At 44.2% G+C, this 13,262-nt stretch overlaps 2 protein-coding genes across 6 annotated transcripts in view; both read right to left on the bottom strand.

The window, feature by feature from the left end:
- Positions 1-6,396, bottom strand: part of LOC8032964 (protein turtle) — a 54,099-nt gene extending 47,703 nt beyond the window's left edge. For 2 of the 4 annotated variants that reach the window (XM_040209307.3, XM_040209308.3), the window contains exon 1: positions 6,123-6,396. In XM_040209307.3, coding sequence (XP_040065241.1) covers positions 6,123-6,186 — 64 coding nt within the window. In that variant the 5' untranslated portion in view covers positions 6,187-6,396. The remainder of the gene's footprint in view (positions 1-6,122) is intronic. The other 2 variants (XM_029966904.4, XM_029966905.4) reach the window with 2 other exon arrangements.
- A 1,010-nt stretch (positions 6,397-7,406) lies between these two features.
- Positions 7,407-13,196, bottom strand: LOC8032965 (40S ribosomal protein S25). 2 transcript variants are annotated; one of them, XM_029966877.3, is made up of 4 exons: positions 13,083-13,196; positions 12,341-12,433; positions 9,650-9,833; positions 7,407-7,509 (listed from the first exon to the last, which is right to left on the bottom strand). In XM_029966877.3, exons 1-4 carry the CDS (start codon positions 13,083-13,085, stop codon positions 7,436-7,438), a joined length of 354 nt encoding a protein of 117 aa, XP_029822737.1. In that variant the 5' UTR covers positions 13,086-13,196; the 3' UTR covers positions 7,407-7,435. The 2 variants fall into 2 exon arrangements, with proteins under 2 accessions (XP_029822737.1, XP_002401963.2); XM_002401919.3 differs by lacking the exon at positions 13,083-13,196 and having other exon boundaries at positions 12,341-12,475.
- Between the last annotated feature and the right edge of the window lie 66 nt (positions 13,197-13,262).

Below are 13,262 nucleotides of genomic sequence, written 5' to 3'. Positions count from 1 at the left end.
CAAATTTACTAATCCAATTACTGCTGTGTGTCGTCAACCTAAGAATCAAAAAAAAACTTTGCGGAAAGTACAACTTTACACCCAACTACCGTAAAATACCAAGCATCCTCCCAATAACAGACCACCCGCTACTTTTGAAACAATTGAAAAATTAGCAAAGCGCCCGCTCAGACCTCCAAGCGCATGTGGCCAACCAAGATGCCCCTCTGTGTCAGATGCTTCTCCGAGCACGCCAGTGCAACGCAGTAAAGCTTGACGCGCACACACTGGTGTTAAGAGGTGAATTTCCCCCTACCTCGTGCCTTTTACACATTTTTGCTCTCCGACATAACGATTAATTACACATCTCCAATTTTTCAACATTATCTTGAACTTCTGGACAAGCGCTTGCTTGGAATTTTGCGGTATCAGACACCAAAACTTCCAGGAACTGAAACCATAACCCAAACCGACAACCAGGGATGAACAGCATTTCAAATACAAGTATTTGAAATATGTATTTCAAATACTTTGTGTATTTTACATGTGTATTTAAATACTAAAACGTGGGTACTTCAAATACAATTGTAATTAAATACAATTTTGTGGGCGAAAATACATCCCTCAAACTTACTGTCACTGTCCAGAGCAGGAAAAAAACTGTTCTGCACCGAATGCAGTGTCTCTCAATCAAGCACAAGCGTTCAGTGACTTTGTGATTACGGTGCTAGTCCAGGGCAAGAAGAGTGACAAAATCGATGTTCACAGGCAGACTGGCTAAATAAGTGCCTGTGACAACTTGTGATGCTTTCCAGCCTGATTTCCGTCCATATTTTTGCCTGGAACATTCTAAACGTGTGGGTCGTCCAGATTTTCATAACTGGTGCGAGTTGCAACAATAAAAATTCTCTAGCTATACCCGTTTTCACCTCAAGAAGAAAGGAAGTTTTGCTCCATGTTCCTTTGCCGCAAGAAAGTAGTTCCTTTGCCGCAAGAAAGTAGTTCTCACAATATTTGGTCGTCAGACGCAGGAGCGGTGCTTTTGGAGTTTGATATGTGTGCGTCTTGATAAGAGAACAGATATCTAATCTAAAATACAGCTACATATATCTCAATTCTCAGCATATAGAGGGAAATTAGGAATGCTCCGCAAGGAGCCGGACTTTTTTTACTACGGTTCTTGAGGTGAAAACGGGTGTAGTGCTGCGCGTCTTGGTCATCTCGGTTCTTTGTTGGTCTGTACCAAAATGTAATCGACAAAAAAAGCTGCTTGAAGCACTGTACATTTTTCACCCATTACGTCCAAGGTGATAACATTCTTTTGCGATTATATTTCTATTACGTTACTGGAGCCTCGCACACTAACTCCCGAGTGTGCGATGCAAAATTAAAATGAGATACCCAGAAACCAGGGTGTCGAACCGGAACCGAAGCGAACCAAAAACCGGAACCGAACCGGTATTTTTTCCGGAACTGAACCCGAACCGTTATACTGTTATTGCGATGAACCCGAACCGGAACTGACCCGGAAACAAAAAAAACGGTTACCGGCTCATGTCAAAACGGTTCGGCCACGCGCTGTTGACAATGAATGTGCTATCAATGCCATTTGTTTTTTAAGTGCCGTCAACTGACACACACCTCGCTTACATATTTATCCTCTCCACTCAGTCTTAGGAATATAAACGCTGCATCCATGAATCTTGACAAACACTGCATCCATGAATCTTGACAAACGCTGCATCCATGAATCTTGACATAGGAACCAGTATTGCGCTGATCGCGGCTTGCACAGAAGAAAAAAAAAATTGAAAAGCTATGCAAAAGAAAAAAAAATTGTGTCACGGGATTTTATTTTTCTACAATCTCGTAAATCATAAATGCTGCTGTGTGCTCATTTCATAACACGTTTCTAGAATGTGCGAGTTCTTGAAGCTTGCTTCCATCGGAATGAGAAAAGAAAAGGCTGTGGAGTTTGATAATAATGCATCCAGTTTCGTATAGGCCCTTAGAAGCTAACATATTTGTGAGACAGCGAACTGTTCTATTTTAATATTTATCCTATTACGTCCTTCTGGCGTTGCGTTCAATGAAGTGTTTTTCATGTTTCGTATCTTGTTCAATAAAAACTTCTTTAAGGGTCTAATTTGAGTTACCGAAGGCTAGTTCAAATAAAGAAAGCTGTATTTTCTCCCCACTGTTCCTTCAATTGCTTACACGCCGAGGTGGCGGGATAGTTAGCGAGTTCTACTTGTAAGTGGGTTTGTAAGGAGGTCGCGAATTTCACAGCTACTGCGTCGGACCCAATTAGATGAAGTCCGAATGCGTAAACGTCGGTGAGGTAACCTTTGAGTGCACACAAAGAAACAATTCCTGGTAGAAATCCCTGAGCCTTACACTACGATGTATCCCATTTGGTATGTGCTGATTTCAGATGTTTTATTTGTAATTTATTTTGATGTTGCAATTTGTCATTTATGATTTCCGAACCGGTTCGCGAACCGGTTCGTGGATCGAATTAATCGAACCGGAACTGAACCAGAACAAAATAAATTTACCTGAACCTGAACCGTAACCGAACCTTATTTTTTTCGGTTCGACACACTGCCAGAAACCCATTGCAGGTGCCCTGAGGTTACTGACGCAAATTTTGAGGAATGTATTTGGAAAAGTATTTGGACGAGATCAAATACATTTGGTTGAATTTTGTACCTAAATGCTTTTTTGGAAATATAACTGGATTTGTAATTAAATACATTTTTGACGAGGTATTTTGTATTTGTATTTCGATACATATTTGCATGCATGCCCATCCCTGCCGACAACTAATAAATATTGAGGAAAACGTTTTCACCAACCACAACCATGATTACTGCAAAATACCGGGGGACTGCCCACTCCCACTGAAAACTGGATTAATCTTCACTCACTTCTTAGTTGTCATCAAATAAAATATCTAATGTCTCCAAAAATATTTTTGTAACCTCTGCTTTTCAAAAGGCACACTCCACCTTCGAGTTTCACGAAATAAATTAACCATACATGGAGTTACCTATACTCGTAGTTAATGCATAAAAACCAAATTTTTGTGCTTAACCATTTGCTGCACAAAGTAGTTCTTAGAAGGTTTGGTTGTTGAAGGAAGGAACAATGCTTTTGTCATTTGAAGCATGTATGTCTTGATAAAATAACAAATTGAATCTAGATGCACCTACATGGTATATTATCATTGATCACATGAAGGGGGAAATTAGTAACGTTCCACGAGGAGCCGGGATTTTTTAACTGCGGTTCTCGAGGTTAATAGAGAGTCTTAGTAGATCGTTCTGATACCCCTGTTAACGAGACCCGAGAACAATACGATGCATGTGCAAAGGCGGCGGTGGAGTGTCAGGTATCGTTATCGGAACGACCTACTGAAACTCTCTATTATGAGTATAGCTGCCGCTGTATGGCAAATTTATTTGCACTTTATTGAAGATGAGTCTCATTTATTTGGCTCACAATGTACTGGGAGTCCTGGCTTATAATTTAAAATGCAGCATATTAAGAAAAAGTACACATAGGAAGAAAATCAGTTTCAATATTTTTTAATGCCATTACTTTTGCTACTGGAGCAATTTTTCAATGGCCTTTGTTTGTTGTCTGGCGTGAACTGAAATAAACCAATTCTGGGGGGACTGTGAACCAGTAACTGCTCTACTGTCAACACCCAAAAGAATAGAATTAAACCAATGTCAATGTTATTATGAATACTGAAACCGTAAATGAGCCAGTTTTTTTTTTTTGGTAACCTGTTTTTTCTTTTTCTTTTGCTATTAACAATAGTAGCTGAATCGTAGCTATTAACGTGAATCAGCATCGGCACTACTCCAGTTATGTAAAGGTTGCCTGTCTCTAATGTTTCAATTACTTTTTTTCTTTTCTTTTATATATGACCACAGATTTTGAGTTTCTGTACTTCCAACAAAATTCACAAGATCTACAGAAGAACTCTGGATCTGGAGGAATTGGCTACAAGAAACATGTTTTAGTAAAGGAATTGTTCCAAGCCTTCAGATCTGTAGTTTCATAAGGAAAAGCTACCTTGTGCAGTGGTATTCCTTTCAGACTGCAGCATATCCTTGCAAAAACCAATATTGTATGCACCCCTGCTGGTTCCAGTCAGCGGAGGCAAACATATGTTAATTACGCTCGGCTCATGGGACACTGATGCATCCACAAAAACACACCAATTTAGTGCCTCTTTATTAAGGTAAAAACTTACCTTCACTGCCACCGGGTTAATTCCTAAACGAAGGAAAGCATTCTGAATTTCATACGTTTCAATTTAATTATCAATATTTCATTTCATTTGATTACCTTAAGGGCCTCTAGAGGGAGGCATTACATAAGAGGGGTGTCATATTCAATGTTCGAAAACACGACAACAAAACACTAAAAAAAAAGAAAAACAAAATTAAGGAAAGTTTAGGAAACATCATCATAGAAACATTATTCAAACATTTTAGAAATCAGCTGCAAAAAAAATGTGTGGTCATTGGTAGTTGCCAAGCTTGTGGGCAAGCTATGCATAATGGAAGAGGTAATTATGAATGTGTCGGTTCAACTTTACAGGAATATCATTTTCAACTTTCTATATTTACTACACCAGTTCAAGAAGTCACTAATTTCACCTACAAAAATAAATGCTGATCTCTGTTGGTCAATTTGAGGACTAGAAATATGCCAAGCCAACAAGCTCTACATGAGGTAGAGACAGTTTACGCTATCCAGGAGACAAGAGACAGGTTTTCTCACAAACCGGTACCTGACGTAGTGTTCAGCAAAATAGGGTGGCAGAAGAAAATTAAATAATACTGGTGGTAAGGTGGGGTTGCATAGCATATGTTACCAAGAAATATTATGTGAGTGGCATCTAATAACACAACAGGGCTCACAGATATATCCAGCATGCAGCAGGGGGGTGACTGACCTCTTGACACTAGTCACAAAAAAAGGTTTAAAAAAAAATGAAAAAATATGCAGGTACCAAAAACACTGCAGGCCACAAAACACAAAATTTCTACCTAACATAAATAAATATATATATATATATATATATATATATATATATTTTTTTTTTTTTTTTTTTTTTTTTACTTTTTAAGTACGTCTGCGGTTCTAATACAACACACGAGGTGGGGAATTCGCGTTTAAATCGAACAGAATATAAACAGTAACATAAAAAGCATCAGCAGTGAAAAAGTAGGAAAATGCCCCAAATTGACGCCATGAACCTTGTCAAATATAGACTTCATCTTGCACATTTTCGCGTACCCCAGCACACAGCTGCACAAATCTTCCTGCGATGCGGCCACAAGTTTCGCTCGCTGCGCTAAGAAAAACAAGCAGCAAGGGAACCCCAGATCCGCTCAGTCGGCCTCGTTGATTTCCGATGCGTACACATGTGAAACGCCTGTGCATGTTCCGTGAGCCACGAGGGTTCGCCTAAATATAACCCGTCGAGGGCGACCCGTGCGTCCGTCTGACAAGCATTCGGCCGGAGTGCCACGGGAGGTGCGCGCGGGCCACGGGCACTACCAGCGGGGACCCCTGTTTGATATGGAGACGGAATGCGGGATCGCGATGGTGCGCGCCAATCGCTCGAACACCCGAATGCTGCGGGCGGTCGCACTGCGCGCAGCGCGGAACTGCCAGACAGGTGCGCTGCCGACCTGGGACTGCTGGGACCGTCAAAAGTCGCGCGCGCGTCACGGCGTCGATTGATGCGGAGGCTGTGCACGCATCCGAAACAGCTCCCGAGGATGTGACCCCGTTCAGTTCGGAGTGCCTCGCAACTTTGTGTCCGCTGTACGCGGAGTTGTCAGTCGGGACACCTCCGCGCGACTCTTTCGCTCGGTCCGAGGGGGGTGATGCCCGTGCTCAGTGGAGAAGCAGACCCACAGGGGCAGTGCTCGTGCAAAGCAGCGCAGACACCGGCGCTGCCCGGGGAAGTCCCGTTTACTATGGATAGGCTGTCCGGAACCGCGCACGATCCACGTTCCGTGCAGCAAAACACCGTGGCCCGAGCGTAGACGACGGCGGTAGGCCTAGCTTGCGTGACCGGCCATCGGGGCCTGACAGGGGGGGCCATGTCTCACCTGGGTCGGAGGTCCGCAGAGAGACGAGAAGAGCCACTAGTAGGCATGTTTTCTTCACAATCATCTCATCGGGATCCCTGGGACGAAAACAAACGTTCTCCTTGGAATAACCTAGGTATAACCACTGCTGCCCAGAGGGAAGTTCTCTTCCAGGACGACTTGGATTTCCAACATTTGCCGGGGTCCACAAACCGCAACGCTACCTCGCCAGCCAATCGTAGCGCATTTGACGAGACAACACGGGAGCCAATCAGCACGCAGCTAACATCACACCGGAGGAGCGAGCAGCAGATAGCAGGCGCGCCAGCGATGCCGCGCATCGTCCGCACGAATTATAGGGGCGCTTCAGTCGGGCCCCCTAGCGATGAGCCGCAGATGACGTCGAAGACACCAGGCGCACCAGCCATCCTCACCACGCGCTTGACCACTACGCCGGACAACCACCCGGATACCTACCTGCTCGCTCCGATGTAATTGTCTTCAGCTCCTAATTCCTACATGGTGGTTACATGTATTGAAATAGAATACGACAAACACGAAAACAAAAGGTTTGCGTTTTGAATAGAAATTGCCCTCCTCGAGACCTGCAAGTGAAAAAAATTCTCCCACTCCAAAACTTCCATTGCATTTTTATCGATAGAAAAAATCTATTTTTACGGCAACATGTCACACAAAGCAGCCTGTGCAGCCCAAGTGAAATTTATTCTCGTCGTATAAACAAGGGAAACATGACTAAAGTCACGGCAATTTGAACAGTTTAATAGCTACAAAGGCAATATATTGCCATGCCAACAAAATGACCATGAAAAAAAAAAATAATTAAAAAAATTGCAACAGCTATAGAGCAGATTATGTCGCATGAGTGTCGACAGCTATAGGATTAGGCTGCATATTACAAACCGTATGCCAAAGGCAGAGTATGAGAGCTTTGCTGTGCCAGTCGTTTTCCATTCCATTGATGTTTCCAGCACCTGGCAACATTTTGTCAGTGACTGTCGGAAAGTCTCTTTCGAACACCGAGCTTCCAGCATGCGCTCGTTACCTTTTGTCCTGCTTTGACTGCACTTGCATGCTCGAGGCTCGTGAGATGCCAAAGTTGTTGGCGGTCTTCTCTTCTCGAAGCACGATTGAAGGAAATTGAAGGGGCAGGATTGTGAGATCCTGGGGGCCGCCCCACTAAGGCAACTGTAACGACCTCACAACATAGACACAGGTGCTTCAGGTGGTCGGGGATGCCGTCCCAGGACAGGAGTGCCTCACCCGGTGGAAAAAGCAGGAGACAGGTGACAAGTCTAGGCCCATTTATTCAACCCTCACGCATCTTCAGCTTTTGTTGTCCTCGTGTAGATCACCTGGCTGTGGTGCTTTACAACCAGCTTGATCAGGCCTGCAGGCAACCAACACTTCCATCAGGCAGGCCACCAACACCTCTACAGTAGGGCATGCAAACACCTCAAGAAGAAACGAAATTTGGGGACAACTAGGAGCTATCATACAAGATTCCATAAAACCTCTGCGAGTGTAAGCAGCAGTAGTGAATAAAAATGGGAATTGACTGTGAGGGTAAACTTGTCTGATCAATCAACCAAGGTGTAGAAGATATTGAATGCACCCATTATTATCACTAGACAAACTGTGCTAACAAACATCCTACCTGCTGCCTCACTCTCCAAGCTGATCAGCATTACTGATGGATAGTGCTGTTAACAGCTCGAATAACAATCGGAGAGTTACATTTGCACATCCAAAACTACTTTTGGTACATATTTCAGGACTCCTAATCCACCCCTTTCTCTCATTTTCAATAATCTAATCGGGTATTACAGGAAACAAGCAGTAGAATTGCAGCTGAAGCATTTCCATTGTAAAAGTCTGCCCTCGCTTCATAGTGCAAAAGTGGCAAGCCCATACTGCTGAATTGTGCTCAGGGGTACGCAACGGTGTTCTCATACTTCACTCATTGCAGTGTCTGATCAGGGGAGAGATGGAAAGGAAGGGAGGGGGGCAATGCTCCCTTAAAGAAATGGTAAATCAAAATTTGGATTAAAAAAAACAAAAAAAAAACAATGCTGGAGATGTAGGCGGGACGCTACAATCCCTACAACACTACTAGTAAGGCGATATCTCGAATGGACGGCCGTATTTCTGGAAAAAGAAGTCGAGATTGAACCAGGCTGACGAGGCGCGTGACGTCAAGATACCTAGGTTCCTCCTCTCTTCGCTTCGCACCCTCAAGGCCGTGAGTCAGAGAAGACGCGAGGCCGTTCCCTCTCCTCCTCGGAAAAACATGACGTCAACATTCCTGCCAAATGTGCCTCTTTTTTTTTTTTTTTTAAATATGGTCATCTGTTCGAGATATCGCTGTATGAGTGATGTTTTGGTGTTTGTAGCATCCCATTGCACGCTTTTGCTGCGTGTTTTGGGGAATCCAGATTTCGGTTCAGCATCCCTTTAAGACATTTTGTGTGCAAGCCGCAGTTTCCCAGCAAAATTTTGTTGGTGCGACTTGTATGTTCACTTTATAAGCAAGGATTATTAGCTGTACAAGAGGCAGGCCATGGTAGCTATATTTCTCGTCCAATTCGTTGGCATAGAATATTACAACTGGCTTAATCACGCGTAAATAGCAATCACAATACACATATACAGGCTTATCAATGCTGTTTAGCCATGCTGATCATACAAAGTGTATAAGTGCAACTTGTACCCAAACCTTTTTACAAAAATGGCCGTGCAACCTACACACAGAAAAATATGGTAAGCAATTTGAGGGAGGGGGGCCAATCCCCCCCCCCTTCTTCCCACTTTTGCTAGGGTTCTTAGACGATTGCAAAAGGAGCAACGTAAAACTACCTGGAATTATGTGTGAAATAGCAATTCCTGGTTGTGCTTCAAGAAATTGGGTTGAACATTTTAGTAACTCCGAGCAAAAATACTGCCTGAAAACTTCCCCACTCTGAAACCACTAGAAAATATAAATAGCCTGTTGCAAGTCAAGAAGGTAGGGTGAGGGAAAGGAATGCCGGGAAGGAGGAAGCAGACTGAATGCTGGAAAGGAGGGGGAACCTCCCCTCTCCATTATTTTTTTCTTCTCTCTTTCTCTCTATTATTTTCTCTACTAGAGTCTGAACTTTGAAAAGGCTGGTTCACACATCCTGATTATCTTCAGAAAGCTTACACAACTGAACCTCGATTTAATGAAGTTACCAGGACCCGCTAATTATTTCGTTAAATCGGGAACTTCGTAAAATCGAGGAAGGGAGACCTCGTGCATAGACTGCGCGGGGAATCCGAATTTGTTTCTTAAATCGCGAAATTCGTAAAATCAAATTTCGTAAAATTGAGGTTCAACTGTATCTGCTTATGTGACAGGTCACAGGGAAACGAGTTTCATATTAAGTGTAGGTACCAGTTCCAAATAGATGGCCAGGCAAGTGACGCTTGGAGACTTGTAGGTAACGCAAGAAAACTGTGCTGTGTGAACCAGCCAAGTAGATGCAGACACACAAAGTAAAAGCAGGAGTCACCTTTCTGAAGCAGCTCGTCGAGTGCCTTGCGGGCCAGGGAGCCGCGCACCTTAAGCCTCTCAGAGACCACCGAGGGTGTGATGAGCTTGTAGCTGGGCACCTCCTTCAGGAGCTTGTCATACGTGGCCTTGTCGAACAGCACCAGGTTGTTCAACTTGTCACGCACTTTTCCCTTGGACCACTTCTGCAGAGGGCAGAGCGCAAGTGTCAAAATCACCAAAGTGCCCAAGCAGTTATCTTAAAATGACCGCAAGGCCCGTTGGAAAAAAAGGAAATATATGAGCAACGACACCCCAGTGCAAGGTACTTAGTGTGGCATCTAGCCAGTAAAACTTGCAACGAATTGTAGTTTTGTGTTTGAGAAAATGCACATGAATGGTTTCTACTTGACCCCCAAAGTATGACTCCTTCAATATAGTACACAAACTCCTTCCTGGCACGGTCAGTGCAAGAAGAAAACCTAAACAGAGTGCAACATCACAGAAAGAAGCTTTACATCTCTGCCGGCCTCCTGAGCACTCGACAGTGTTTGTAGTTTGCCTTTTTATTCCTGTTATTGGTCTGCCAGTTTGTTATAGTAGTCAGCTCGTGTCAAGCTGTTGTGCAGTTCGCTTTGCCAAAAACTCATGTTGGTGGCTTCGGCCTTTACAATGTTGTCTTTGTGTGGAGTGCATACACATTCTTTACTAAAAGCAGGAATGACATCTTGACTTACTGCAAGCACAGACAAAAAATCCCTTTAATGACATGATGTTTTTTTTTCCCCCTTTCATTTGTCAATTTTTGGACTCATGAGATTAAAGTATGCTAGAATTCGCCTCCAACCAATATTTAAGGAGCCTTTGAATATTCAACCCCACCACAGTTATCTCGAAGGGCTACAAAACGGTCTCCAATTGATTAAAAACTGTCCAAATTCTAAAAATGGATAAGTTTTTTTTTTTTTTTTTAAACGTCAGAATAATTAGGTTTAATCTAAAATGGGGCGTAAAAATCAGTGCGTGCAATAGGAATCTGAACTTTTTGTTAAAGGTATATTTCACAGGTTGGTTTTATCGTGCAATATCACAAAGCTATGCTCCCCTTCCGTAAAAAATGCTACCAAAAAACTTCCAAGGGTCAACCGCGGACAATGAAGCAGATGAGTGAATCCAGTGGCGGGCGCGTTTGGAGCACTTATTGATATAAGGCATTGGGAGCAGCGTCAGATGTAGCTGACCAGCAAAAGAAAGCAGACAACTGTGGAGATCTGGCTGCCCTCCCCTGTGCCAACCCTCCAAGCCCCAAATTCCGGCAACTCGGACTCAATGCCTCCGAGATGCGTCATGCCTCAGGGGAGCGCCGATGGCCTCGCACACCACAAGATCCGGCTACATCGCTCCCGTAAGCCAACTGACGTCACGCGGCGGATGGCTTCCCAGAACAAAGGGGTGAAGGCTTGAAAAGAGGATGCGGGACAAAGAGGAGGCTCTCTCGAACGGCGAACAGCAGGGAGCATGTAGCAGTGACGGAAGAAGGCAAGCTAGCACGAGAAACGGCGGGAAACGGACACCGGAGCGGAGAAGTGCGGGCCGCGACGTCGAGCGGTGGACTTGACGGACAGACCAGATAGCAACCATGGACGACAATGTCCCCATGACGCAGTGTGGATGACCACCGAAAAGAAGGAACGCTAGCACGGGAATCGGCGGAAGACGGACGCTGGAGCAGAGAAGTGCGGCGCGCGACATCTAGCGGCGGACAGACCAGGAAGCGACCCTTGACGACAACATCCCCATGAAGCAGTGTGGATGACCACCGCTCGGACTAGGAGCAGCTACAGTGGCAGCGGACTTCTTCCCCAGCCTTGCTGATAGCCGTTCCCCAATCCCGAACCCCCCCCCCCCAGGCAATGAGTGAGTGAATAAACCCTTTTGCCAAGAGTGAAGTATTACAGTGTCATGTTCATCCGGGGACAGGGTTCGAGGGAATGGGAGTTAGAAGCCCGCACAATATAGACGAAATCCGTCGGCAGCAGGAGCGCCGTCGTTATGCAACCGCATAATGAAGATACACTAAAAAAAAGGGTTATGTCCATGTTTATAGATATCGGTTGTCGGTGGCAGTCTAAATAAGGAGGCAACGCCGTTGGCCCTGGCAAGTTTTTTTTTTCCTCATTTTTTACCGAAAGGGGGCTACGTTTTACAATTTTACAAGATAACACCGACCTGCAAGGTACACCTTTGATGAAAAGTTTAAATTGCTACATGGAGGCACCAATTTTTACGGCCAATTTCAGATAGAGCCTGGGTATTTCAGACACCCTATATATTAAAAAAAATATACACGATCATCCAACTTCTTCTTTTTGGAAATGGTTTTTTGGTTGGTAAATGCCAGCACAATAAAACTTCTAAGCAAATATGAACGCTCCCGTTCTGCATTCATTAAACAGCTAACAGGGTGAACTGAATCATAGCTCATCCAAAGATTAGCTTCCTGTACATGTGCAAAGTGAAGAATCAGTTGGTGTTTAACGATGTAAATTACGGTTTACCAACTGTGCCGTGAGCACAGTCGAGGATTGTGCAGGCACCACTGCTGTACCAGCTAGATTCGAGTAGGGAGATTTAAGCTCAGTCCCAGGTCTAGGACGAAAAATTTTAACACCGCACAATCCGCAAATTTCTTCCAAATGCACGGAAGACGCACCTTCTTCTTGGCCTTGCCTCCAGAAGAGGATCCCTCCTTCTTCTTGGCAGTGCCTTTGGTGTCGGTCTTTTTCTTGCTGTCCTGCTTGGGCGGCTGCAAAGCAAACACGTTCCCAAGCATAACACGACATTTTCTCGTAATGAACGGACTTCGGTTAAAGTACAACAGATGCCTAAACAAAATAAAGGATACTGAAGACAGATTGATGCCGTGGAAAGATCCGCATGGTAAATGTCTCTCAGAACGTAATGCTGAGCCCAAAGGGACGAAGCAAGATCTCTTCGAGAGCGTTTAATGTGGCGCGATGTCTGGCCTCCCGAGGAAGAATGAGTCCTCGTAGGAATTTATTTCGCGCGAGCGATGGCGAGGTGACGGCACGCTACTTCTTAAAGTCCCTTGCCTAACCTAGCACTAACACCAGCTTTGAACTGACAAGTGCTAGCCACACGATTCACACCTTCGTACAGTTGGTATTTCATGCAGTCACTTAAAACGTGCATTAAACGAGCGCCCAAACACACATTCTGGGCTTGATTGTTAGTTTAATAGCTTTAACAAACTGAAAGGACGCGTTACACCTAGGCCTCACGACAACACGTGTAACTCAGGAAAGCGACGGAACAACGAAAAAATTAAACAGACGCATGCTCTTAGAGCAAGGATTACTTCACTACACAAGGACAACTCCGCAAATGAATGTTATTAAAATAAAAACCTAATATTTGAATAATCGAAAACCCACCATTTTCGGTGCGGCGTTCGCCGGAAAGCCGCGAGTGAAAAGACTTCAGTTACAGAAGGAAGAACCCCGTGCGCGTTCGACTTTTACATAGTTGCCAATAGAATAAGAAAAATGTTGTCAGCAATCACAAGTAAAATATTTAAAAAAAACTAAAGAAACTTCAACATTGAAATGTTAAAC

Source organism: Ixodes scapularis, unplaced genomic scaffold (genome assembly GCF_016920785.2).
Source record: "Ixodes scapularis isolate PalLabHiFi unplaced genomic scaffold, ASM1692078v2 PGA_scaffold0__279_contigs__length_252992795, whole genome shotgun sequence".
NCBI lineage: Eukaryota > Metazoa > Arthropoda > Arachnida > Ixodida > Ixodidae > Ixodes > Ixodes scapularis.
Note: the sequence above shows the minus strand (reverse complement) of the source record. Positions and strands in the feature narration are given on the sequence as shown.

What these genes read in the sequence shown, in the direction of transcription:
- LOC8032965 (XM_002401919.3), bottom strand. Translation starts at nt 12,460, where the DNA reads ATGCTTGGGAACGTGTTTGCTTTGCAGCCGCCCAAGCAGGACAGCAAG. An exon ending in GAGGCAAGGCCAAGAAGAAG is followed by an intron (nt 9,834 to 12,340) that starts GTGCGTCTTCCG and finishes TGCCCTCTGCAG; the next exon opens with AAGTGGTCCAAGGGAAAAGT. An exon ending in CGACGAGCTGCTTCAGAAAG is followed by an intron (nt 7,510 to 9,649) that starts GTGACTCCTGCT and finishes GGTTGCCTGCAG; the next exon opens with GCCTGATCAAGCTGGTTGTA.